Source organism: Euleptes europaea, chromosome 13 (genome assembly GCF_029931775.1).
Source record: "Euleptes europaea isolate rEulEur1 chromosome 13, rEulEur1.hap1, whole genome shotgun sequence".
Taxonomy (NCBI): Eukaryota; Metazoa; Chordata; class Lepidosauria; order Squamata; family Sphaerodactylidae; genus Euleptes; species Euleptes europaea.
Genome location: NC_079324.1, coordinates 8,303,452 through 8,327,364, shown reverse-complemented (window position 1 = coordinate 8,327,364; position 23,913 = coordinate 8,303,452). Strand labels below are relative to the sequence as shown.

The 23,913-nt window shown below is 44.3% G+C and overlaps 1 protein-coding gene across 2 annotated transcripts in view; it reads left to right on the top strand.

The window, feature by feature from the left end:
• Window positions 1-23,696, top strand: part of ARHGEF9 (Cdc42 guanine nucleotide exchange factor 9) — a 182,099-nt gene extending 158,403 nt beyond the window's left edge. Inside the window, exons 8-11 of one of the 2 annotated variants that reach the window (XM_056859261.1) lie at window positions 3,202-3,445; window positions 3,848-3,916; window positions 20,653-20,812; window positions 23,285-23,696. In XM_056859261.1, the coding sequence (XP_056715239.1) occupies window positions 3,202-3,445; window positions 3,848-3,916; window positions 20,653-20,812; window positions 23,285-23,297 (486 nt within the window). In that variant the 3' untranslated portion in view covers window positions 23,298-23,696. Of the gene's footprint in view, window positions 1-3,201; window positions 3,446-3,847; window positions 3,917-20,652; window positions 20,953-23,284 lie in introns of those variants that run through there. The other variant, XM_056859260.1, reaches the window with a different exon arrangement.
• The last annotated feature ends 217 nt before the right edge of the window (window positions 23,697-23,913 follow it).

Sequence of the window (23,913 nt, the reverse complement as noted above, 5' to 3'; positions counted from 1 at the left end):
TCCCCTTGCATTGCTCAGTGACTGTAACAATAGCCTGCCCACACTATATGATGCTTCTTTAGTTCAGCTGATTGGGTCCCATGAGATCCCTGTAGGTTAGTAAACCACCAGCTGTATCACCTAGTGGGAGGATCTACGGCTCATTGATATGATCCTCTGCTTTGTATGCAGAAGGCCCCAAGTTCAGTCACCAGCATCTCCATTTCAAAGGGATCAGGCTGGTGGAACCAGATCCGTGGGGTCCAACCCTGTACAAGGGTTTTTCTGGGCCAGGTCATTGATGTCTGTTGTGGGATCTTTTTGGCCACATTGATGCTATTCAGAAGTTAATTCTCTCGAAACAGTTAAGGAGCCTTAACAATAAAATAAAGACTTATATCATTATCAGTATACCTTGTGAAGTGGATGGGGAGCGGAGAAGTACCTCTTTAAGAATGCTGGCCAACATCTGCATTTTCATTCTTTGATCAAACTGTTCAGTGCAACATCCCTACAAATGTTCATGATGAGTTGCCCCTTCCTCCACCTGGAATGAGCAACCACCAGCCTGGTTCATGGCCCAGATGGAGGAAATTTGGCAGACAGCACCATCCAGACTAAGGATGGGTGCTAAACTGTGCCAGATGTATAGCTTGCTGCTTGGTACGTGTGGTGGTAGTGGAAAGTGCTGTCAAGTCAAAGCCAATTTATGGCAACCCCATAGGGTTTTCAAGGGAAGAGACCACCAGAGATGGTTTGCCATTGTCTGCCTCCCTGTAACAGCCCTGGACTTCCTTGGTGGTTTCCCATCCAAAGACTAATCAGGGCCACCCCTACATAGCTTCCTGCTTAGATTGGGCTAGCCTGGGCCATCCAGGGCAGGGTGCTTGGTATATGTAGGGGTTCAAAAAGAAAACGCCTCATGTCTAAGAAATGAACAGCGAGCGATGGTTGTCCCACAATGAAGCTATCCTTGCTCCCCCCCCCCCATCAGGTTCAGAGAGGAAGAGCTTAAGAACTTGGATCTTCACAGGTGCAGATTTAATTTAGCCTAGTCCTGTGGCTGACAATTGACCATGGGGCAAAATGAAATGGTGTGTTAGTGAGGCAAGCTGAGGAAAATTCCCAAAATGTAGTCCAGGCAGAGGAGAAAAGTGCAGGTCAAAAAGTGGGTGAAAAAGCTGGTGGAGCCAAGGAATCAGCACAAGGCTTTCCGAGCCAGGAAGGGAAGTTGGTTCTTGTAGGTTATCCGGGCTGTGTAACCGTGGTCTTGGTATTTTCTTTCCTGACGTTTCGCCAGCAGCTGTGGCAGGCATCTTCAGAGGAGTAACACTGAAGGACAGTGTCTCTCAGTGTCAAGTGTGTAGGAAGAGTAATATATAGTCAGAAAGGGGTTGGGTTTGAGCTGAATCATTGTCCTGCAAAAAGTATCAAAGGTAATGTGCTAATGAGGGTGTGGTATGTTAATATGGAACCATTGTATCCTGAAGTGATCTGGCTCTGGGGCTGCAGCTCAAGTGATAGACAAGCTCACCCCACGATTTAACTCAGTCACATAGTTGTAAAACAGCTGAAGGGGTAAAGAGAAGGGGGGGAGTTTGTGTGAGATCAACAACATCCTTATTTGACAAAGGGAGCTTTGACTTTGGAAAGGTAATACCCTGAAAATTTTCTTGGTCTTGAAGGTGCTACTGGACTCAAATCTATCTCAACAACATCCTGTTGTTCTAGGACAGGGATCCCCCATCACGGTGCCCATGGACACATTTCCTGTTGTCCACCAAACTACCATTTTGTAGTTGTGTGCAGCACCCCATGTCAGAATTCCGGAGGTGCCCACTGGCTCAGAAAGGTTGGGGACGTCTGCTCTCAGAATTTGTCCTTCCACAAATATTATTTTTACAATTTCCTCTGGAGTTGGGGATTTTCACATACATTATTAGCCAGCGTGGTGTAGTGGTTAAGAGCAGTGGTTTGGAGCAGTGGAGTCTGATCTGGAGAACCGGGTTTGATTCCCCACTCCTCCACAAGAGCGGCAGAGGCTGATCTGGTGAACTGGATTTGTTTCCTCACTCCTACACACGAAGCCGGCTGGGTGACCTTGGGCAAGTTACAGCTCTGTTAGAGCTCTCTCAGCCCCACCTACCTCACAGGGTGTTTGTTGTGGGGAGGGAAAGGGAAGGTGATTGTAAGCCAGTTTGAGTCTCCCTTAAGTGGTAGAGATAGTCGGCATATAAAAGCCAACTCTTCTTCTAAATGTACGTAGTGATATGTCTGCATGAGTTGGATGGTGCCAAGCTTGATCATTTAAGAGAGATTGCAAGGCCAGAAGTCCTGCTCTCTTCTCAGGCCTCCTTCTGGAAAACAGAGAGCCTCCAAGAATTCAGAGTGAGCAGAAGCGTGCATCCCTGTCCTGTGATGCACTAAGAGCTTTTGTAGTGATCCTTCTGGCAATGAAGACTGGTAGTGAATGGCTCGGTTTGCTACCTGTTTGAAGGACCTCTGAATCTGGCCTATCTGACTGGTTGCGAAGATCCCAGGAAAAGAGAAGCAGAAGCTGGAGTCAAGGAAAACAAGATTAGAAGAGGTCTGGGAAAAGGGAGGAGCTGAGAGCAAAGTTGGGAGGAAGAACAGGTGCATGTAGATAGGCACCATGGAGGTGAAAAAGCCATTTTGATTTAACATCAGATTTGGTTCACAAGTGTCTTTTATGCATGTCTGTTTCACTTGCCTCCGATGACTTCAGATCTTTGTGTTGATTATGCATGCCATTTCGACTGTCAGAGGTCACCTCACTCTCCCCCTGCCTTTCCCCACGTTTTGCTTGCGTTTTCAGGTACCTGTTTTATTTCAAATTTGAAAACACAGACAAAACGTGGGGAAAGGAAGGGGAAAGCGAGGCAACCTCTGACAGTCGGAAACGGCATGCATGATCAACACAAAGACCCAAAGTAGTCTGAGGGGTGACGGCAAGTGAAACAGCTGTGTATAAAAGGCCACTGGTTTGCATTCAGCAGCCAGACCTCTGGCTGCAAGCCTCTGGTACACTTCAGGACCTTCCTGTTCTGTCCACTTCTCACTAGTCTTGATCAAGGTTACATGGCCAAGACATTCAGCAACCAAAGACTTTACCACCTTCAATAATGGCCGTCTATATCCCAGTCTTCAATTGCTTTTGAGGATGTAAATTAAGGTTTAAATCTCTCTTTTCTTTCTCCGTAGGATCTAATAAGAAGAGATATCCTGTACTACAAAGGGCGCATTGACATGGATCGGTATGAAGTCGTGAATATAGAAGACGGGAGGGATGATGACTTCAACGTGAGCATGAAGAACGCCTTCAAACTTCACAACAAGGAGACAGAGGAAATTCACTTATTTTTTGCCAAGAAGCTGGAGGAGAAACTGCGGTGGCTGAGAGCTTTCCGGGAAGAGAGGAAGATGGTACAAGAAGATGAGAAAATAGGTACGGCCCACAGGTCTCAACTGAGGCAGGAAGTTTGTGTTAGTGATACCTCTGCCAGCCAGGGTCCTTATGAATCCAGAATAAAGAAGTAAGAAATGTGTTCCTCTCTCTCTCTCTCTCTCTCTCTCTCTCTCTCTCTCTCTCTTTGGAGAACTCATTGGTGGAGCTTTAGCCAGGGAAGCTAATTTGACACATTGACTGATGGGTAAACTCCTCCTTACTGATAGTGGGCTTGGGTGGCGATTGAAGGGATAGTTACCCTACCACCTTCTGTCAGTTTCATTGCAGTTTGTGTGATGTAGCTCCTCCCCAAAGAATCCTGGGAATTTTGATCAGGTGAGGGTAACAAGGAGCAAAGTGTCGACCTCTCTGGTGTGTTGATTTTTCCCTTTCCCTCCCCAGGCTTTGAAATTTCTGAAAACCAGAAACGACAGGCTGCCATGACAGTAAGGAAAGTCAGTAAACAAAAAGGTAACTGCCTGAGAGTGTTTTCTTGTGGTGGTGGTGGGGGAAGGCAGGGAATGACGCTGGACTGGGAGATTCTCTTCGGCTTGGGCTTTCCTCCTGTTACCTTGTCACATGTGTGTCTTTGTATGACTGATGCATCGTTGGTTCAGAACCATCCTCAGCATGAAGTGTATTCAACCCGACAGACAAAATTCCCCCAAACCCATACAGGTAACTGTGCTTTCCTCTCAGGAAGAAAGGCAGAACAGGGGTGATGCACTCCTTGCAGCCTGGATTGCAGACCTCACTGTGCGACACTTTGAACATACCCTTTACATTCCTAAATAAAAAAAAATACATAAAGGGCAGAAACATGTGCAAAGGCAACCCATTTCCATCTTTGCTGGTAACATAAAAGAAGATTGTCTTCTCCTGAGGATATACAACAGGAGTCCCCATGGGCACCATGATGCCTGCCGACACCTTTCCTGGTGCCCACCAAGTGTTTTTAGAAAGTGGGTGTGGCCCCGTGGGACTTTTGTTGCCCAGCATCGCTTTTGATTTGGCTGTTTAAAATAACATTGTTTCCACAGCAGCTACCACCACAGTGTTGGCTTTATTCTTTCTCATGCCTCTTTCCCAGGGTATTTTTAAAAAATTAATCTTGTTTCCCCTTGTTGTGTGTGGTCGGCTCTGCCTCCGGCAGCAGCCATTTTGTGACTGCGCCCACCATCCCATGGCAGAATTCCAGAGGTGCCCATAGGCTCCAAAAGGTTAGTGACCCCTCCTATAGAGGTGCGGCTGCTGCAAGCTGTAATGTGGAATGGTTGGAAAGAGACACTGAAGTGTAGTGACTAGAGCACATGCGCTGCACATCGAAGGTCCTAGCATCTCCAGTTAAGACGGCTTGAGGTAGCAGAGCTAGGAAAGACCTCTGCCTCACACCTTGGAGAACTGCCACCAGGCAGAGCAGACCCGGGTCCGTAAACTGTTGATAACTGTGGCAGAGAAGTTTCTTCTGTATCCAGATTCAAATTTCACTCCGACCTTGAAGGAGGCGTATGCCTCTGTTGTCGGTCCATTCCCTGAACAATAGGCAGGTGTCCTAGCCCAGTTAATGTTGAAACCCAGGATACCAATTTCCCTTTTGCTCTCTCAGGGACAGGGATTCCTCATATTTGTGGTATGCTGCATCATGGAATCCCAGGGAAACTCTGCTCCCTCCCATATAATTGGCTGCGGGGGGTGGGAGAGGATCAGTGCTACATGGGGTTGCTCTGAGGAGAACAAAGTGGTGCAATTATCAATATGGTGGCTGAATTCGACTGCCACCCCCCTTTCAGCCTCTTTCTGAGGACTTGGTTTGAGAATCGCTGGAGAAAAGGATATGAAGCTTGCGACAGACGTGTGGTTAAATCAGCTTCACTTATTCAAAGTTTAGTTCTTTGGGACCTTGTGGTGGTGGTCATGGAAAGTGACGCCAAATCACAGCCAACTTAGGGCAACCCCATAGGTTTTCCAAGGCAAGAGACATTCAGAGATCGTTTGTCATTGCCTGCCTCTGTGTAGCGACCCAGGACTTCATCTGTGGTCTCCCATCCAAGTACTAACCAGGGCTGACCCTGCTTAGCTTCCGAAATCTGATGGGATCAGGCTAGCCTGGGCCCTCCAAGTCAGAACCAACTTATAGCAACCCCAGCAAGGGGCTTTCAGGGCAAATGAGAGGCGGAGGTGGTTTGCCATTGCTGTCCTCTGCAGTCTCCCTTGGTGGTCTCCCCTCTAAGTGCTGACCCTGCTTAGTTTCCAAGATGGGATGAGATCGGGCTAGGCCGTGCTGACTTCCCTTCCTTCCCATGCAAGGCTTGCACAAAAAGCATTCTCTGCTGATTTATTTGGGGACTGGTTCCTTATGGCTTTTGTGGCCAGACTTTTGATGACCCCTAACGAAACATTCCCAATGAACCTCAAGGCTGCCTGAGATGTTTTGTGAACGCTTCCAGTTAAGTAGCTTCAGATGCTCATCTGGACAAATGTAGCATTCTTCATTGTATTTCTTTCTGAACAGAGCAGTTTCTCTCTCATTTTCTGCACCTCCCTATGGCCCTTCGGAAATAAATGATGGTCCAGGCTTCATTGCCTATAAAATTAATTAGTTTCAGCCTTCTCAGTTGGCCTGGTGGCCCTTTTGATTTGCAGAATGAGCCTCTTTTGTAATATTGGGAATTCTAGAAAGGCATCCCCGGCCTCCTGGCTTGAATGAATCAAATGGCGTGAAACCTGGTCATTTTGACATTAACGCTCAAGTAACCACTGAACTCTTTCTTTAGTCTAGTGGCCTGTTAAAGACAAATAATTTTGTCCTGGCATCAACTTTCAGGAACCAGAATCTCCTTTGTCACATACAGTTGGTTTAATGAAGAGGACTATTAAGTCAGCAATGTGGGGTGGAAGGTTTTCAACTTCTATATTTTTCTATAAAACGTGTCATTTCTAAAACTGAATAACTTTGTAAAATTAATTAGTTACAAAGCTTAGGTACAAAACAAGCCACACTGGCAGGCTTCAAATTTGTAATTTAACTTTTTTTCCATTTCTAATTAGCCTTTCCCTAGTAAGCTTGTGCTTTATCTATCAAATGCTTGGCAAACAGATCTCAGACATGCAATGTGTGTGTGTGTGTGCGTGTGTGTGTTATGTGCTGTCAAGTCACCTCCATCTAATGGCAACCCTATGAATTAACAACCTCTGAAATGTTAACAGCCTTGCTCAGGTCTTGAGAACTGAGGGTCGTGGCTTCGTTGTCTGAGTCAGTCCATCTCATGTTGGGTCTTCCTCTTTTTCTGCTGCCTTCCACTTGTCCTAGCATTATTGTCTTTTCCAGTGACTCTTGTCTTCTCATAATGTGACCAAAGTACAATAGCCTCAGTTTAGTCATTTTAACTTCTAGGGAAAGTTCAGGCTTGATGTGATCCAGAACCCATTTATTTGTCTTTCTGGTATGTGGCGGAATGAGCCTACTCAGACTCACAGGCCCTATTCCACTCCTGCCCTCTCCCAGGGATTCTCAACCTCTCCTGGAGGGGGTTGCCTGTCTCTCTTTTTGGGTATCCACTTCCACCACCTGACCGTTGTAGGACATGCCCACGGGGGCGGGGGTCAAGGTCCCCCCAGCATCCCCTTTCAAAGTCCTTAGTCCTTGACTCGGGTGTCTCCCGCTTACCACACTTCTGGGCACCACGGGAACGAGATGCTGCCTGGGGTTGCCAATGGAGAAATAGCGGTTTGCTAGTTACCAGCCTCCCTCCCTCCTAGAGCCCCCTGTTTTACAATAGTGTGTTCTAATCTGGTGGAGTTCTGTGTGGTACAGAGAACTACAGTCAGCATTCAAAGTTAAAAAGTATTTATTAAAAGTAAAACGTTTCCAAGCATATTTTTAGCAAGGGATTCAAAAGAACTGAGAGAAACGCTATTCCTCTGTCCCTCTCTCTATACATGCCATATCATATGGTGGAATATAGGACTGACTCTTAAGCTTAGGATATTATAAGTCCCTACTGAGTTTCCATTACTTGGAAGTCTTCTTCAGTGCCTGGGGCCAGCACATGGTCAAAATGGCTGCCTCCTCCAGGCCTCAGATGAGCTCTGTCTTCCCTGAGTGTCCCAGCCAAAAAAGAGCTCTCTCCTTGCTCTCAGCAGTTTTAATCCTTCCCTTTCTCCACCCACTGACCAGGTTAACCCGGATCAAAAAAGTTTTTCCTGAATCCTCCAGAAACTTTCTTCCTGGAGCCCCTTCTAGCATTTTTAAACCTCCAAGTCTCTGATACCTGCTTGGAGAAGGGGGGGGGGAGCTTGACCCACTGCTTTGTCTCCTGATACCATCTGCATTTCCAAGAAGGTGGCTGAGGTGGGGCCAGAAAGCACTTGCCGTGCCTCTTGCCTTCCTCCTGCCCAAGGGGTAAAAAAGGATAAAAGGTTCCTCTACACCTCAAGGGAGAAGAAGCCCATTTCTTCACATGGTAGTCCATAGTATCCATAAAACTCTCCTGCAACATTTAACTCACATTAAGTCCTTTGTGGTCATTTATGCATGGTCACTGTAACTCCCTTTATTCCTGCAAACAGCGGATCAACTTTTTCGGTATGCATGATATCCCATTCCTTGGTAGCTCAACGCTGTTCCGATGTAGGACCAACCAGGATTTTCCTGTTCCTCGTTTAACCCGAATCAAAAATTTTATCCTCGCTCATTCCGGATTCACAGATCAGGCGAACTCCATTTTCAAGTTCACCTTCCCTGCACCATCATGCCCCACTCATCTCTAAACCCTTCCTCCTTCACTGGTTCTCCTTTCTGGGCTTCCTGGGGCTGCTCCAGCCTCGCGAGCCCAGCCAGATACCTTCCTCTGTCCCTCTCTACACTTCCCAGAAACTGAAGATCGTGTTGTCTCCCAGCCAGGAGGCAGCGCAATCTTCACTCCCACCCCAGCCAAGCCCCACATGGAGCTTGACTGGGGGAGGGGGGAACTGAAGATTGTGGTGTCTCCCGTCCGAAAGGCAGCGCACTCTTCACTCCCCACCCCACCCCAGTCTAAACATTAATTCTGTTTAACATCAATTAATTAATTAATTAAACATTAATTCTATTGCCACGGGTGCTCTCGAATATGTTCGGGGAAAATAATTTTAAAACCGCAGAAGTAATGATTTATTGGGGGGGGGGGAAGTGGGGGTGGTGGCATCCATTCACCCAAGAGGATCTGCCAATCACCTAGAGCTGGTGCGCCGGTGGGTGGGTGAATGGACAAGGAACTCCACCTCTCTTGAATTTTAACTCATGGGTCAATTAGCACACAGTTTAGTACCTAATCATACGAGTCAATGCATACAGTGTTCCCCAACTGGGATTAGATAAATGTGCAGTGAAGCAAGGTCAGACAAGGGAGATCCTGCCCATACATAAAACACCTGTATTGATTTCCCCCTCCTTCATTGCTAATCAAATAGTTCGAGTGCTTTTGGCTACTGGAAAAAATGCTGAGATATACAGGAAAACAAGAGGGCTGTACCAGTCACTGAAAGGAATGAAAGCAAGGTCACATGCCGGTGGTGCAGTGGGAAAGTGAAAATATGGAATCAAAAGCACTAGAGGTAAAAATATACCTTGTTGAAGCTGCATGCCAAATGCATAGGGGCTTGTTAAGTATCCATATAATACATTTTCACTTTCCTACTGCCCCATTGGCATTTGGCCTGTCCAAAATGGCAGCTTTGAAGGGTGGAGTGTATGGTGTGATACCCCTCTAAGGTATTTTCCTTTCCCAAATTCCACTCTCCCTAGGCTCCACCCCCAAATCCCCAGGAATTTGGCAACCCTACACCTTTCCTGGGATTCCCCTGCCACAGAGGGGGGTATCTCAGAGTCAGGGGAAGGTACAGAGGGAATGCCAAAGAGGCTTCTGTCCCAGGAAACACATTCAGGATTGGGTATGCAAAGTACATCCGACTTACTGCAACCCCAGCAATGTAAGGCAGAAGCAGAGGTGATTGGCCATCGCCTTCCTCTGCAGGGTCTTCTCTGGTGGTCTCCCTTCCAAGCACCAACGTTGCTTAGATTCCGAGATCTGACGAGCTTCCCTCTCTCATTTAGCATTAGGAGAAGTGAAAAACAGACAAGTCACAGTAAGCCCATCTACATGTTATGCAAAATGACATGGTAGAACTGTGCACTGTACCAGTGGGAGGAGGGCTTGTTCCTCCACCTAAAAACACCTCCCTATTTGTAGAAAACCAACACCTCAAGAAGAGTGCTACACTAAGGACCAAACTTGATATGACAGTGGAAGATCCTTGGAAGGCTGGCCTCCTCATGTGTTTGAAAGATGGAAATGTGGCCATGTGAGGCTTTGATCTGAATCCGGGCTACATCACCAGAACAGGGGTGGCAGCTAACTCTTTGTTCCCAAACTCTTTTTGCAGCATGGATTCCTCAACACACACACACACACACACACACACACACACACACACACACCAGTTAATAGCCTTGTGGGGTGATTTAAGTATGAATAATTGTATCTCCCACCTTGGGGGGGGGGGGGCAAATCAAACAGTTACTCAAATCATGAAAATGAGTTTAATGCCCCTTCCTTCCTGGGCTGCACACCTAATCCAAGTGGGGCCCCTCTCTGCTGGCAGTTTGAAGTTTTTAAAAAAAGAATGGAGGATCCATTCATGTCATCAGTTCTAAGTTTGGTTCTGGTTCTTTCTTCCCGATATGCTCGTTTATTCACGCCTTTTTTAGATGGGGGTTCATTTCCACATGAACACATGAAGCTGCCTTATACTGAATCAGACCCTTGGTCCATCAAAGTCAGTATTGTCTACTCAGACCAGCAGCAACTCTCCAGGGTCTCAGGCAGAGGTCTTTCCCATCACCTACTTGCCTAGTCCCTTTAACTGGAGATGCCAGGGATTGAACCTGGGACCTTCTGCATGCCAAGCAGATGCTCTGCCATTGAGCAATGGCCCCTCCCTTGGACACCTGCAGCCTATATACCACACGCCCCGGCCAGTAATTAGTAATTGTTGTTAGTAATTGTTTAAAGCAGGGGTATCAAACATCACGCCCAAGGGCCGGATGCAGCCCCTTGAGAGCTCTTATCCGGCCCACAAGTCAACCGAATCACACACCCCCTCTTGATCTGGCCTGGCAAGGAATGGCCCAGCCCGACCAAGTGACATTTATGTCATATCCAGCCCTTGTAACAACTGAGTTTAACACCCCTGGTTTAGAGCATCCTGGTTTCTTTGTTATGGTGTAGCAGTTGTTCCCTTGTACCTCTTCAGAGGGAGAGAGGCTCAAGTTTCCTCTGTGATAGAGTTCTTCAGGAAGGGGCAGGGAGAGAGAGAAATGGGTAAGAGGACAGATAAAGGAGAAACACATGAGCGGGTATCCAAGAGAGGTGAACCTACGTTGCCTATACCAACCCAGAATAAACTACAGCGTATTTCATGAATGGTTGTGGCGCAATTCCACAAAATAGCCAATGTGACATTAACAGGATTCTTGTTAAATTGGAACGTTTTGCTGCAAAAACACCAGGGGGGAGATGTGAGTGGAATAATACCTAGAAGTTGTGGGGGGAGACCAGAAAGTGCTGCAAGATTAATTTGCTTCAGGCACTGTGGGGTGTGAGAAACGCCCAGGGAGGAGGAAGTAGGGGAAAGCAGCTAAAGGAGAGCAGTAGTTTGAAGCGTGGACACAGCTGGAGGTGGGAGAGGGGATCAGGTGCATAGAATCATAGAATAGAATCATAGAGTTGGAAGGGACCACCAGGGTCATCTAGTCCAACCCCCTGCACAATGCAGGAAATTCACAACTACCTCCCACACACACACCCAGTGACCCCTACTCCATGCCCAGAAGATGGCCAAGATGCCCTCCCTCTCATGAACTACCTAAGGTCATAGAATCAGCATTGCTGACAGATGGCCATCTAGCCTCTGCTTTAAAATCTCCAGGGAAGGAGCACTTACCAACCTTCGGGGGAAACAGAAAACAACTTGGCACCATCCTCCATATGACAGCCTTTCAAGTACCTGAAGATGGTTATCATATCCCCTCTCAGTCTTCTCCTCTTCAGGCTGAACATACCCAGCTCCTTCAACCTTTCCTGATAGGACTTCGTCTCCAGACCCCTCACCATCTTTGTTGCCCTCCTCTGGACACATACTGGACACATAACTACTGACCCATCATCTTGACTTCTATACCGGGAAAAGTTTTTGAACAAATCATCAAACAGTCAGTCCTTGAGCATTTAGAAAGGATGGATCTGATTACTAAGAGCCAGCACGGGTTTCTCAAGAACAAGTCATGTCAGACTAATCTTATCTCCTTTTTTGAGAAAGTTACTACGTTGCTGGATCAGGGGAAAGGTGTAGACATAGTTTATCTAGATTTCAGTAAGGCTTTTGATAAGGTTCCCCATAATATTCTTGTTGACAAATTGGGAAAATGTAATTTAGATCCTGTTACTGTTAGGTGGATCTGTAATTGGTTGACAGATCACACCCAAAGAGTGCTTGTTAATTGTTCCTCATCCACTTGGAAAGGAGTGACTAGTGGAGTGCCTCAGAGATCTGTCCTGGGCCCTGTGTTGTTCAATATCTTGATAAATGATTTGGATGAAGGAATAGAGGAGATGCTTATTAAATTTGTAGATGATACTAAATTGGGAGGAATAGCAAATAAGGTAGAAGACAGAACCTGGATACAGGATGATCTTGACAGACTGGAGAACTGGGCTAAAACCAATAAAATGCACTTCAACAAAGATAAATGTAAAGTTCTGCATTTAGGTAGGAAAAATCAAATGCATAATTATAGGATGGGGGAGACTTGTCTTAGCAGTAGTGTGGGTGAAAAGGATCTTGGGGTCTTAGTAGACCAAACACTGAACATGAGTCAGCAGTGTGATGCGGTAGCTAAAATGGCAAACACGATCTTGGGCTGTATCAACAGAAGTATAGTGTCCAGATCACGCAAAGTGATGGTATTGCTTTACTTTGCTCTGGTTAGACCTCAGCTAGAGTACTGTGTTCAGTTTTGGGCACCACAATTTAAAAAGGATGTAGACAAGCTAGAACGTGTCCAGCACTAGTTATTTGTTTATATTCCTCTTTGGTTATAAGACCCTCCTTCTACTTCCTAAATGAGTCTTTTTTATTTCTCAAATCTTTAAAAAGCTGTTTATAGAGCCACCCTGGCCTCTTTAGGCTCCTCCCATTTTCCCTTCTCATAGGAATGGTTTGTGATTGCATCTTCAGTATTTCATTTTTAAGAAACTCCCACCTTCTTATAATTTTTTTATTTTTATAACATAAAATAAAAACAAACACAATAATAACAATACAAAACATTTTAAAAAAGGAAAATACAAAAGAGTATCTATATAAACTTATCAATACATTTACGATTACAGAGTATATAAATTGGAAAAAATAAGATACCCCTTTGACCCTCCACCCACCTTAAAAAAGTGACCCATCACCCGACTTCCGTAGAAGTGTCTAAACAGTTTTAAAGATATTATTAACTATAAAATATAAAATTATTAAATCTAGTTTCTATAACTCTCTAAGTAGAATAGTAAAATCCATTTTTGCCAGTTTATCCCAATATGTGGCGGCCTTACCCCAAGTTTTTTTAAATTCTTCCAAATCCTTTCCATGAAGGAATTCCGTTAGTTTGGCCATCCTCATATAAATCCATAATTTCTCCAGTCCCGAATTGAAGGTTTATTCACTTGCTTCCATACTCTAGCTATTACTATTCTTGCAGCGGCAAAACTGTATTGACAAATAACCCTGTCATATTTACCTATGTTGTTTTGTGGAATTCCTAATAAACAAAATGAGGGTTCTCTTTTTACTCTCACATTAATCAAATTATTAGTTTCCCTAATAACTTTTTTCCAAAAGCTTTTAATTTTTTTACATATCCACCATACATGCATAAAGGTGCCTTCTTGAACTCATTTCTTGAACTCATTTCTCCTTAAGTATTTCTGACCATGGAATTCTACCCAGCATAACTTTAAATGTGTTAAAATTAGCTCTCCTAAAGTCCAACTTATAAGTCTGACTATGTACAGTTTTCCCTTTCCCCAAGATTGTAAATTCCAAGATTACATGGTCACTACTACCCAGGGTGCCTGGCTACTGCTTTAACCTCATCAACCAGTTCTTCCCTGTTGGTGAGAATCAAGTCTAAGATAGCCGATCCCCTTGTTTCCCTGTCCACTTTCTGGAATATGAAGTTGTCAGCAAGACAAGTCAGGAATTTATTGGACCTTGCATTTTTAGCAGAGTTGGACTTCCAACAGATATCCAGGTAATTAAAATCTTCCATGACCACCATGTTCCGTTTCTTTGAGAACTTTGTAATTTGGTCTAGGAGTGTCTCATTCAAGTTCTCTGCCTGGTTATGTGGTCAATAGCAGACCCCCACCATAATGTCACTATTATTTCTTACTCCTTCTATTTCGCTTTTCATTTGTTTCTATTAGTTTATTTTATCCTAAACTTATCTCTGGAAGAGAGTTCATCCAAGGCAGGACCAGATACACTTCTGTCATTTCCTTGCCATTTCCTTACTCTTTGTCTCCTTGTGACAGTTAACATTTGGCAAGGTGGCTTTTGCTTGTTGCTCATCAGCATTTCAGGCAGAAGCTCTGCTTAAGAGGATGCCTTTTAAAATGAAAATACTGTTTAAAAATAGTTTCTGGCACACATACAGCTTATCTTAAGCCGTGCAGTGAAGATCCTTGTGCTGTGGTAGCAGCTGCTGCCAGAGCAATGTTTTTAAAGATATGCCCAGCCAGTGGTCAATCAGAAGCCTTGCTGGTCAGAAGCCCCATGTAGCCCCACCCACTTTCTAAAACACTTGGCAGGTGCCAGGGAAGGTGTTGGCGGGAGCCATGGCTCACCTACAGGCACCATGTCGGAGACCCCTGCTTTAATCATGGGAGACATTCTGGAGTTTGATCAAGCTCAAAAGTTACATAATTCTGCGAATCTAAAGTTTTATGGTTCTCATGCTTATAGCGTAATGAAAATTGATTGTGTACATACAACAATAAACTGTCTGGAGAACCTAGTCTTAGGCCAAGGTCATTCTGTATCCAAGGGCTAGAGAGCACCCTACCCAGGTACTACTGTTCTGAAGTCATCAAGAGATTAACATCTCTCGTAGAACAGCAAGGGTGGGGGATATATTAAGGGGGCAGAAGAAGCAGCAAATATTGTCCCCTTAAAATGTTGTGAGCTGCATTGAGGTGTATTGGTTAAGAGCAATACTAATCTGGAGAACTGGGTTCGATTCCCCACTCTTTCACTTGAAGCCAGCTGGGTGACCTTGGGCTAGTCACTGTTCTCTGAACTCTCTCAGCCTCACCTACCTAAGCTGACCATACATACTGTTTTGAACGGGACAATCCCATTTTTATCATATTTCCTGGCCATCCTGTCTTTTTAATTAAAATGTCAACTTTGTCCCGTTTTGCACCTCATTACACTTCCAACGTTTGTTTCCTTCAGTTCTGACATTTCTTATGCTGCATGCAGGCATGGCTGGGTAAATTCTCATAGAAAAAGTGCTCCGATCAGGTTACAACCATGGAGCTCAGCTCCGCCTCCCCATGCCATGAGTGTGAAGGAAGGAGGAGGGGAGAAGGAAGGGAGTGACAGGTAGAGGGGCTGCTGGCTCTTAACAGCTAGCCATGATAGCAGGGCTATCAAAGCCCTTCCTGCATGCAGCAACAGGGAGCAAGTCAGGAGAGCCAAAGAGGCTGAAAACAGACCATCAGACAGGAATCCGCAGACATCTGCTGCTGAAAGGATAGCAGGTGAAAAGTTGTATATAGGCTAATAGCGCCCAAACCATAATAAGCAAGGACTGCACGTTTCAGTATGTTTTTACATAACATATCAAATTCCTTATTGCACATGTGCACTAATATTTATCATGTTGCTGTAAAATTATATACAATTATTACAATTAAATATTTCTATTTACTAGAGGGGATATTTCCTATATTTTCCTATTGCACATTATTTTTCTGAAAATGGCATCTATGTACTCTTGTTCCTAATCCTGTATTATTGGGACATATTGAGAAAATGTGGCCTCAGGAGCATAAAAAATATTTTTATTTAAGCTCTTGGTTTGAGAAATATAGTGATTAGCTAAAACAACTAAAATACAGTGGAATGCTGAATGTAGTATAAAATAACAGTATTATTTTTAAATTTCTCAATTTGATTTTAGCCAGTAACTATTGAACCTCAAAAGAATGTGAAAAATAAGATTAAATTATGACCTTATTAATATAGCAGTATTGATTTATAACATGCATACTGTGGAATTATAGGAAATATATATAAAAATGAACTGTGTATACACATCTGACCTAGGGACACACACACACACACACGTGCAAGGGTGGAAATTTTCCAGGATTCTTGAAGCCAGAGACTGCTGGCTCCATAAAATCTTTCTGGCTCCTAAGTTTTAGATAATTTTTCTCTACCCCTGTCACATACATACATACATACATACATACATACATACATGCATGCATTCATGCATTCATGCATACATGGCCCATATATAGAGACCATGTAATACATAGTGATAAACCTCAATTGTAGGGTATACAAAAGCAAAAATATCAGTCTGGTCACATCCAGAAGCACAACCAGCCCCAAAATTATCATCTCAACTGCTGAAATAACCACCAGATATACATTCTTGCTTCGGTTATATGACCCCTCATAGAATCATAGAGTTGGAAGGGACCACCAGGGCCATCTAGTCCAGCCCCCTGCACAATGCAGGAAATTCACAACTACCTCCCCCACATACACCCAGTGCCCAGAAGGTGGCTAAGATGTCCTCCCTCTCATGAACTGCCTAAGTTCATAGAACCATGTCCTGTTGTTGCAATCCCAATGTCCCGTTTTTGTCTCAAGGAAATATGGTCAGCCTACATCTACCTCACAAGGTTTATGTTGTGGGAAGAGGAGGAGGAGGAAGAGGAGTTGGTTTTGATATGCTGACTTTCTCTACCACTTAAGGAAGAACCAACTGGCGTACAATCACCTTCCCTTCCCCTCTCCACAGCAGACACCCTGTGAGGTAGGTGGAGCTGAGACAGTGTGACTAGCCCAAGGTCACCCAGCTGGCTTCATGTGTAGGAGTGGGGAAACAAATCCAGTTCACCAGATTAGCCTCTGCAACTCACCTGGAGGAGTGGGGAATCAAAGCCGATTCTCCAGATCACAGTCCACCACTCCAAACCACCTGTCTTAGCCACTATACCATGCTGGTAGGGAAGGGAAGGAGATTGTAAGCCGGTTTGATTCTCCTTAAAAGGGAGAGAAAGTCAGCATGTAAAAACCAACTCTTCTTCTTTTTCTTCTTCTTCTTGTAGTAAAAAAAGCAGAATATAAATCAAATAATTAGGTACATATTTTGCTCCTTAGTTATCTTGCACCCCGTGTACAGCCTACCATGAAGTTCACCAACGCCACAGCTTTGCCAACTCCAAAACAAGTATCATTAAAACAAATTAAAAATAGACTTAAAATATGAACAAAGGCATAAAAACATTAATTAAAAACATTGGTAAGGAAGGAGGGATCACTGAGGGAATGCCAAACAAAACAAAGAAGTCTTCCCCTGCTGGCAACAGAAAGGGGCAGACAAATCTCCCTAGGAAGGGAGTTCCAGAGCTTTGGTGCCGTGACCGAGAGGGGCCCCTCTGCGGGGGTTGCCACCCACCCCATCTCAGGGGGCACCTGAAGTAGGGCCTCCGAAGATGACCATAGTGGTGGGATAAGGCGGTCCTTCAGGTATATTGGTCCCAAACCATTTGAAGGTCAAGACCAGCACCTTGAATTGTGCATGGAAACAAAACAGGAGCCAGTGTAGATGGGCCAAGACTAGAGTGATATGGTTCCTATGAACTGTCAACATCCTGGCTGCAGCATTCTGTACTAATCAAAGTTTCTGAACACTTCTTAGAGCAGCCCCATGCAAGACACATTGCAGTAATCTAATCTAGATATAACCAGAGCATGCACCACAGATCCATACAATCCATCCCAAAGACAGCTGTGCTGAATCCAGTATGATCAAAGATTAATTGAATGTATCAAGTCACCATATCATGAGTCAGGCCCCTAGGCCTTGAGCTCAGTACCATCTGCTCTCCAGAGTTTCAGGCATAAAAAGGCTTTCCCAGAATATCCTCCCTGAGGTGTTTTTAAACTGGAGATGCCATGTCTAGAACCTTGAGATATTCTGTATTCAACACTTGTGTTTTTGTTTTGTTTTTAATCATTGAGCTATGGTAGCTCAGCACTTTGTTGGTCTCCATTGACCTGCCAGCCAGGGAGGCCTGGGATGTTCATAAGCAGGACATGATGGTGAGAGCCGTCCCTTGGCATTCATCCACGTCTTCTATGATTCACAGAATCATAGAGTTGGAAGGGACCACCAGGGTCATCTAGTCCAACCCCCCACACAATGTAGGAAATTAACAACTACCTCCCCCCCACACACCCCCAGTGACCCCAACCCTCCCCCCGCCATGCAGGATCCCACAATCAAAGCACTCCTGACAGCCATCTAGTCTCTGCTTAAAGACCTCCAAAGACGGGGACTCCACCACCCTCCGAGGCAGCACATTCCACCATTGAACAGCCCTCACCATCAGAAAGTTCTTCCTAATGTTTTGGTGGAATCACTTTTCTATTAGTTTAAATCCATTATTCTGTGTCCTAGACTCTGGAGCAACAGAGAACAAGCTAGTTCCCTCATTAACATGACATCCCTTTCAAATATTTAAACATGGCTATCATGTCTCCCCTCAACCTTCTCTTCTCCAAACTAAACAAACCCAAATCCCTAAGTCTCTCCTCATAGGGCATGGATTCCAGACCTTTGACCATTCTGGTCGCCCTCCTCTGGACACGCTCCAACTTGTCAACATCCTTCTTAAATCGTGGAGCCCAAAACTGGACCCAGTATTCCAAGTGAGGTCTGACTAATGCAGAATACAGTGGTAGTATTACTTCCCTTGATCTAGATACTATACTCCTATTGATGCAGCCCAGAAGTGCATTGGCCTTCTTAGCCGCCATATCACACTGTTGACTCATGTTCAGTTTGTGGTCCACTAAGACTCCCAGATCTCTTTCACATGTACTGTTGTCAAGCCAACTCTCTCCCATCCTGTACCTGTGCCTTATGTTGTTTCTGCCTAGGTGAAGTACTTTATACTTCTCCCTATTGAAATCCATTTTATTGCTTATGGCCCAGCTCTCCAGTTTATTGAGGTCATTCTGAACTCTGACCCTACCCTCCGGGGTATTAACTACCCCTCCTAACTTGGTGTCATCTGGAGATTTGATTAGCATGCTCTGTATTCCATCATCCAAGTCATTTATAAAATATTAAATAGTACCGGTCCCAGGACAGACCCCTGTGGTACCCCACTGGTCACTTCTCTCCAGGATGAAGTTGTGCCATTAATGAGCACCCTTTGGATTCGGTTGGTCAACCAGTTACCAATACACCTAAAAGTAGCAGTGTCCAGCCCAAATTTTACTAGCTTTGTTTCCAGAAGATCATGGGGGACTTTATCAAAGGCTTTACTGAAATCAAGGTACACTACATCTACAGCATTCCCTTCATTTTCCATACTTGTCACTCTTTCAAAAAAAGATATGAGATTAGTTTGGCATGACCTGTTTTTGAGAAACCCATGTTGACTGTCAGTGAGCACGGCATTTCTTTCTAAGTGCTTACAGACCGTCTGTTTAATTATCTGCTCTAGTATTTTACCTGGTATTGATGTCAGGCTGACTGGGCGATAATTGTTTGGGATTTCTTTCCCCCCCTTTTTAAAGATGGGGACCACATTTGCTCTCCTCCAGTCTGCTGGAAACTCTCCTGTTCTCCATGAATTCTCAAAGATAATTACCTGTTGTTCTGAAATCACTTCAGCCAATTCTTTTAACACCCTTGGATGCAGTTCGTCCAGCCCTGGAGACTTCATATCTGTATTGTCCCTTAATACTAGAGTATCCACTGTAGCTATCATAATGAATGGCCACTAAGTAGGGCTGTGCAGATCAATAAACCCAAACCAAAAACAAATCTGGAAAAAGCCTTTTCGGTTTCTTTCAGGTTTAATTTAACCCAAATATTAAAACTGGGAATAAAGCTGAAGCCAGATAGCTGATCGCCAAATTAGCTGAATAGGTACTCAGCTTTTTTCGGCTTCAGTTTTCCCCAGGCCTTTCCCTATGGAAAATTTTTTTTTAATGAGCTCTGGGGGAGGCATTTTTAGAGGTAGAGTAGCAGTAGTTTTGTGCAGGCCCATTGCAAACATTCATGGGAAACTGAGTTTTCCCACGATTCTTTGGTGAGGAAGGGCCATTACAGTATGTTCTTTTTAAATTATCTCACGGGGGCATTTTTTGAGATAGAGTCACCAAATTTGTAGTATAGCTGCAAGGGACTCTCCTTGCATGAACCCCAAAGTTTGGTAAAGTTCAGGTCAGGATCCAATTTTATGGGGTCCCAAAGGGGAATTACCCCTTCAGGACCCCATAAAATTGGACCTCCTGACCCAATCTTCACCAAACTTTGGGGTCCATGCAAGAAGAGTCCTTTGAAGCTACCCTGGAAAACAACCTCTCCAAATTCTGGTTCATTCAGGCAGTGAACTATAACTGCATTTTTATGTGCCTCTTTTCATTGCTGATTGTCCTTGGTTTCTTTCTGCCACCTTTATTATTTAACTTCCTTATCCTCTCCTCTTCCATACCCTTGCACCCACTATTTAGACTGTATTACCCAATGTCAGCCAATGAAAACCAAGCCCATGTTTATTGTCATAACTGTTGGGGTGGGGGTGAGGTGAGAAGGTCATGGAATGTGGACAATGGAATGGAATGGAATGAGATAGATAGATAGATAGATAGATAGATAGATAGATAGATAGATAGATAGATAGATAGATAGATAGATAGATAGATAGATAGATAGATAGAGTGAGTGAGTGAGTGAGTGAGTGAGTGAGTGAGTGAGTGAGTGAGTGAGTGAGTGAGTGTAATTACATTCTGATGAACATCTTCTTCTGTGATTCCACCCTACCCTTTCCCTCTTTTCTCCACCATCAATGCAGGTGTCGGCTACTCTCGGTCAGTTCCTCCAGCCTACCCACCACCCCAGGACCCATTAAATCAGGGACAATACATGGTGACGGATGGCATAGCCCAGCCCCAGGTCTACGAATTCACCGAACCCAAACGCAGCCAGTCACCATTCTGGCAAAACTTCAGCAGGTTAACGCCATTCAAAAAATAATATATAGAGTGAGATGGAGAATTTTAAAAATAAATAAAAAACATTAAAAATTAAAAAAAATTATATTTATAGATGGACCTTTTTTGGAGAAGCACTGTTGCAATTTTTAAAAAAATTCATATATATATATATATATGTGTGTGTGTATATATATTTATAAGTATATGTATTTGTTTATATATATTTATATATATATATATATATACACACACATACACACACACACACACATATATATATATGTATATACCGAAGGACCAAAAACATTTTTGTTGTTGTTGTTTTTGGGACGCAGTCTCTGCTACTCTATTCCAGGAAGCACCGATGAGTTCTAAATCATGTAACCAGCTTTATTTTGGCACCATTGGAATCATTGTTGTTGCCATTATTCTTTATTTTACTTTTGTGTTTGTGTCAAAATTGTCTCCTGGGATGATTTGTTGTTTGTTGTGCATTGCACTTCGAACATGTTCCAACCAGGGCCATACTGGTGTAGATTTCCTTTTTTAAAATGTTATTTATAGATTTATCTTCTCTTAGAAGGGGGCGGGTACAGGGGATGAAGGACTCTCCTTTTTTCCATCTCATTTCCACAGCCCATCATGGATGCCACCCCACCACCCCACCCCAGAGCCTGCTTCTGTCTGAGCCCCATTGAGACGAATGGGAGGTCTCATTCACTTCAATGGAACTTGCTCAGATGGTATACTGGGGGTGGTGTTAGGGGGTGAAATTGCACTGCATACTTCGAATGTTCTGGTGGTGGTTGTTTTTTTGTTTTTGTTTTTTTTAAACAAGCTGCATTTTTATTTCCCAACTTTCTTCTGTTCTGAATCCATGCACTGTAATATGCTGTTCAGTACTTCTGTTGCTTTGAAGTGTTGGCTAGAGGGGACAGCACACACGAGGCCCGTGCCAATGCTATTCCTTTTCCTGGGGAAATGGAAGTTGAAAAGCAGAGAGGCCCAGCACCCTGTGCCTCAAGAGTGCGGAGAGAATGGGATGGCCAGAGGGAGCCCAGTTATTTATTACGCAAAGAATTACGTCTCTTTGGCTGACGTTGCGTTTTTGTTAATTGTGGGTTTTTTCTTCCTGCTATGTGATTTGAGCATAATGTTCCCCCCCGCCCCTAGTAATATTATGAAGGTCATTCCAAGTTGGGTTGTGTTTTTTTGTGTATGGGGTTTACTTTTCTTTCTCTCCCTTTTTCCCCCTTTTCCATTGGGCAGTTGCCACATGAAATGCCCAATGTGCTACATTTGCACAACCTGCAGACTCAAAAGATTTGCAGAAAATAGACCATGAGCCCACAACGCATATCCTCCTAGCTTTGAACCAAATTGGCTCTCAGCCTCTAAGGAATTACCAGTTCTCCCAACCCTTCTGCTGCATATGATGGCCGTTAACATGCCATTGATTAGAGAGGCTTTGGTCCCAGTGAAGCTAAACCATGGAGTCCTTATTGTCTGCCTTATTTCACCCATCCTGAGTTTTATCCTCATGTCATTTAACTACCGAGCACAGCATTAGCCATTAACAACAAGCTATATGCTGAAGGATCATTGCCTTGGTAATCCACCTGCTTGACTGGTGAGGAATGAAATCCATAGAAAGAACGAAGTGCAGTGGACTTACCAGTTGCCACAACATCGCTTTGGATAGAGAAATGCAAACCGAGTCACTTGGTTACTCTCCAGTGGCTGGTTGGCAAAAGCAGGATTGCTGTCACTGCCCATGGACGGTGAGGGGCTCTTTTGCTCTTGCTCTTGCTCTCTGATATTCTCTCCCTCCCTCTCTCTCTCCTTTACTCCACTTTCTCCATAAAGTGGTTCAAGCCACCTTTCACCCTGAATTCCCCAAAGACGTGAATTGGCCCAGTCACACTAGACTTTGCATTTATGCGTCAACCATGCACAACTGCCCACCGAAGTATTAGTTTGAGACTGAAACTATTGATCTGGACTGCTCTGCATCTTCCTCTTTTCTCTCCCCCTGTAATATTCAGTAAACGAAAATGTGCGATGTCATCATTTGTGGGAGCATAATGTGATTACATCATTGCACATGTTTGCATTTGCTAGACATTACGAGTCAGCAACAAAATTTTGTATCACGAAGAGTATATTTTTAAAATACTCTTTTCTATAGCTGCATTTTTATGGTTAATGGAGCAGATTTTAATAAAGGCTTACGTGGTCATTTTGTTACCTTGGTTCCCTTAGCCAAGCAGATGTTTAAAAAAATGCATGGAGTCCCTCTGTAAAGGCTGTTCCAGAATTAAAGCTGGAGAGAGAGGGAGAGAAGAGAGAGAGACCGAGAGAAGAGCAGGAGACGAGGGGAGCTGGTCACCCCACTGAAACTTACTTATTCCTTTACCTTTTTAATTGCTTGGGGGGGGGGAGTAACAAGCACATTAGTTAAGCCTGTTCATTTACTGTTTTGTGCCTCAGAGAGCGAAAATGAAACATCCATTATTTTTATGAGAAGATGCTTCCTAAATATTCAGCACTAGGAAAAAAAAGACACCAACTTCGTCACACCATTATTTGCATCATAACTCAAGACGCGCTTGGTCTGACAAGGCCGCTTGTTCGACTCCCAGCTCCTTTCATATGTGGAAAAGCCCAAAGGGAAGAGCTTTGCTGACTCAGTGCCAAAGCCAAGCATCGGGCAGAGCAGATGCAGGCATTTGTTCCCGACCGAGGGGGTGTGCTTGCCCCTCCTAGTGGCATTCAAGAACTCTCCTCCTTCCAATGCGTTGCCAAGGTGCTACAAGGAATGAAGCGTCACTGCAACGAAGAACCAGCAACGGGTTCCCGTTTTACTACCTGCCGATGTTCTTGATTGGGAGGGAGGTGTTGGGTTGAGGTGTCTTTTATGCTTGCAATCTTAGATTGGATTGGGTTTGGGGAGGGGGACTTGGAGGTCTAACAATGGTTGAGCATGTTCTGTATACTTAAATTGCCATGCCAGACAAAGAGGAAGCGGGTGCCATTTTAAAGTGACACCGCAGGGTGTAAAATTCAGAAGCTGTCGGACACTTTCTGTACACATTTCTCTAGCTGAAACAAAGAATATA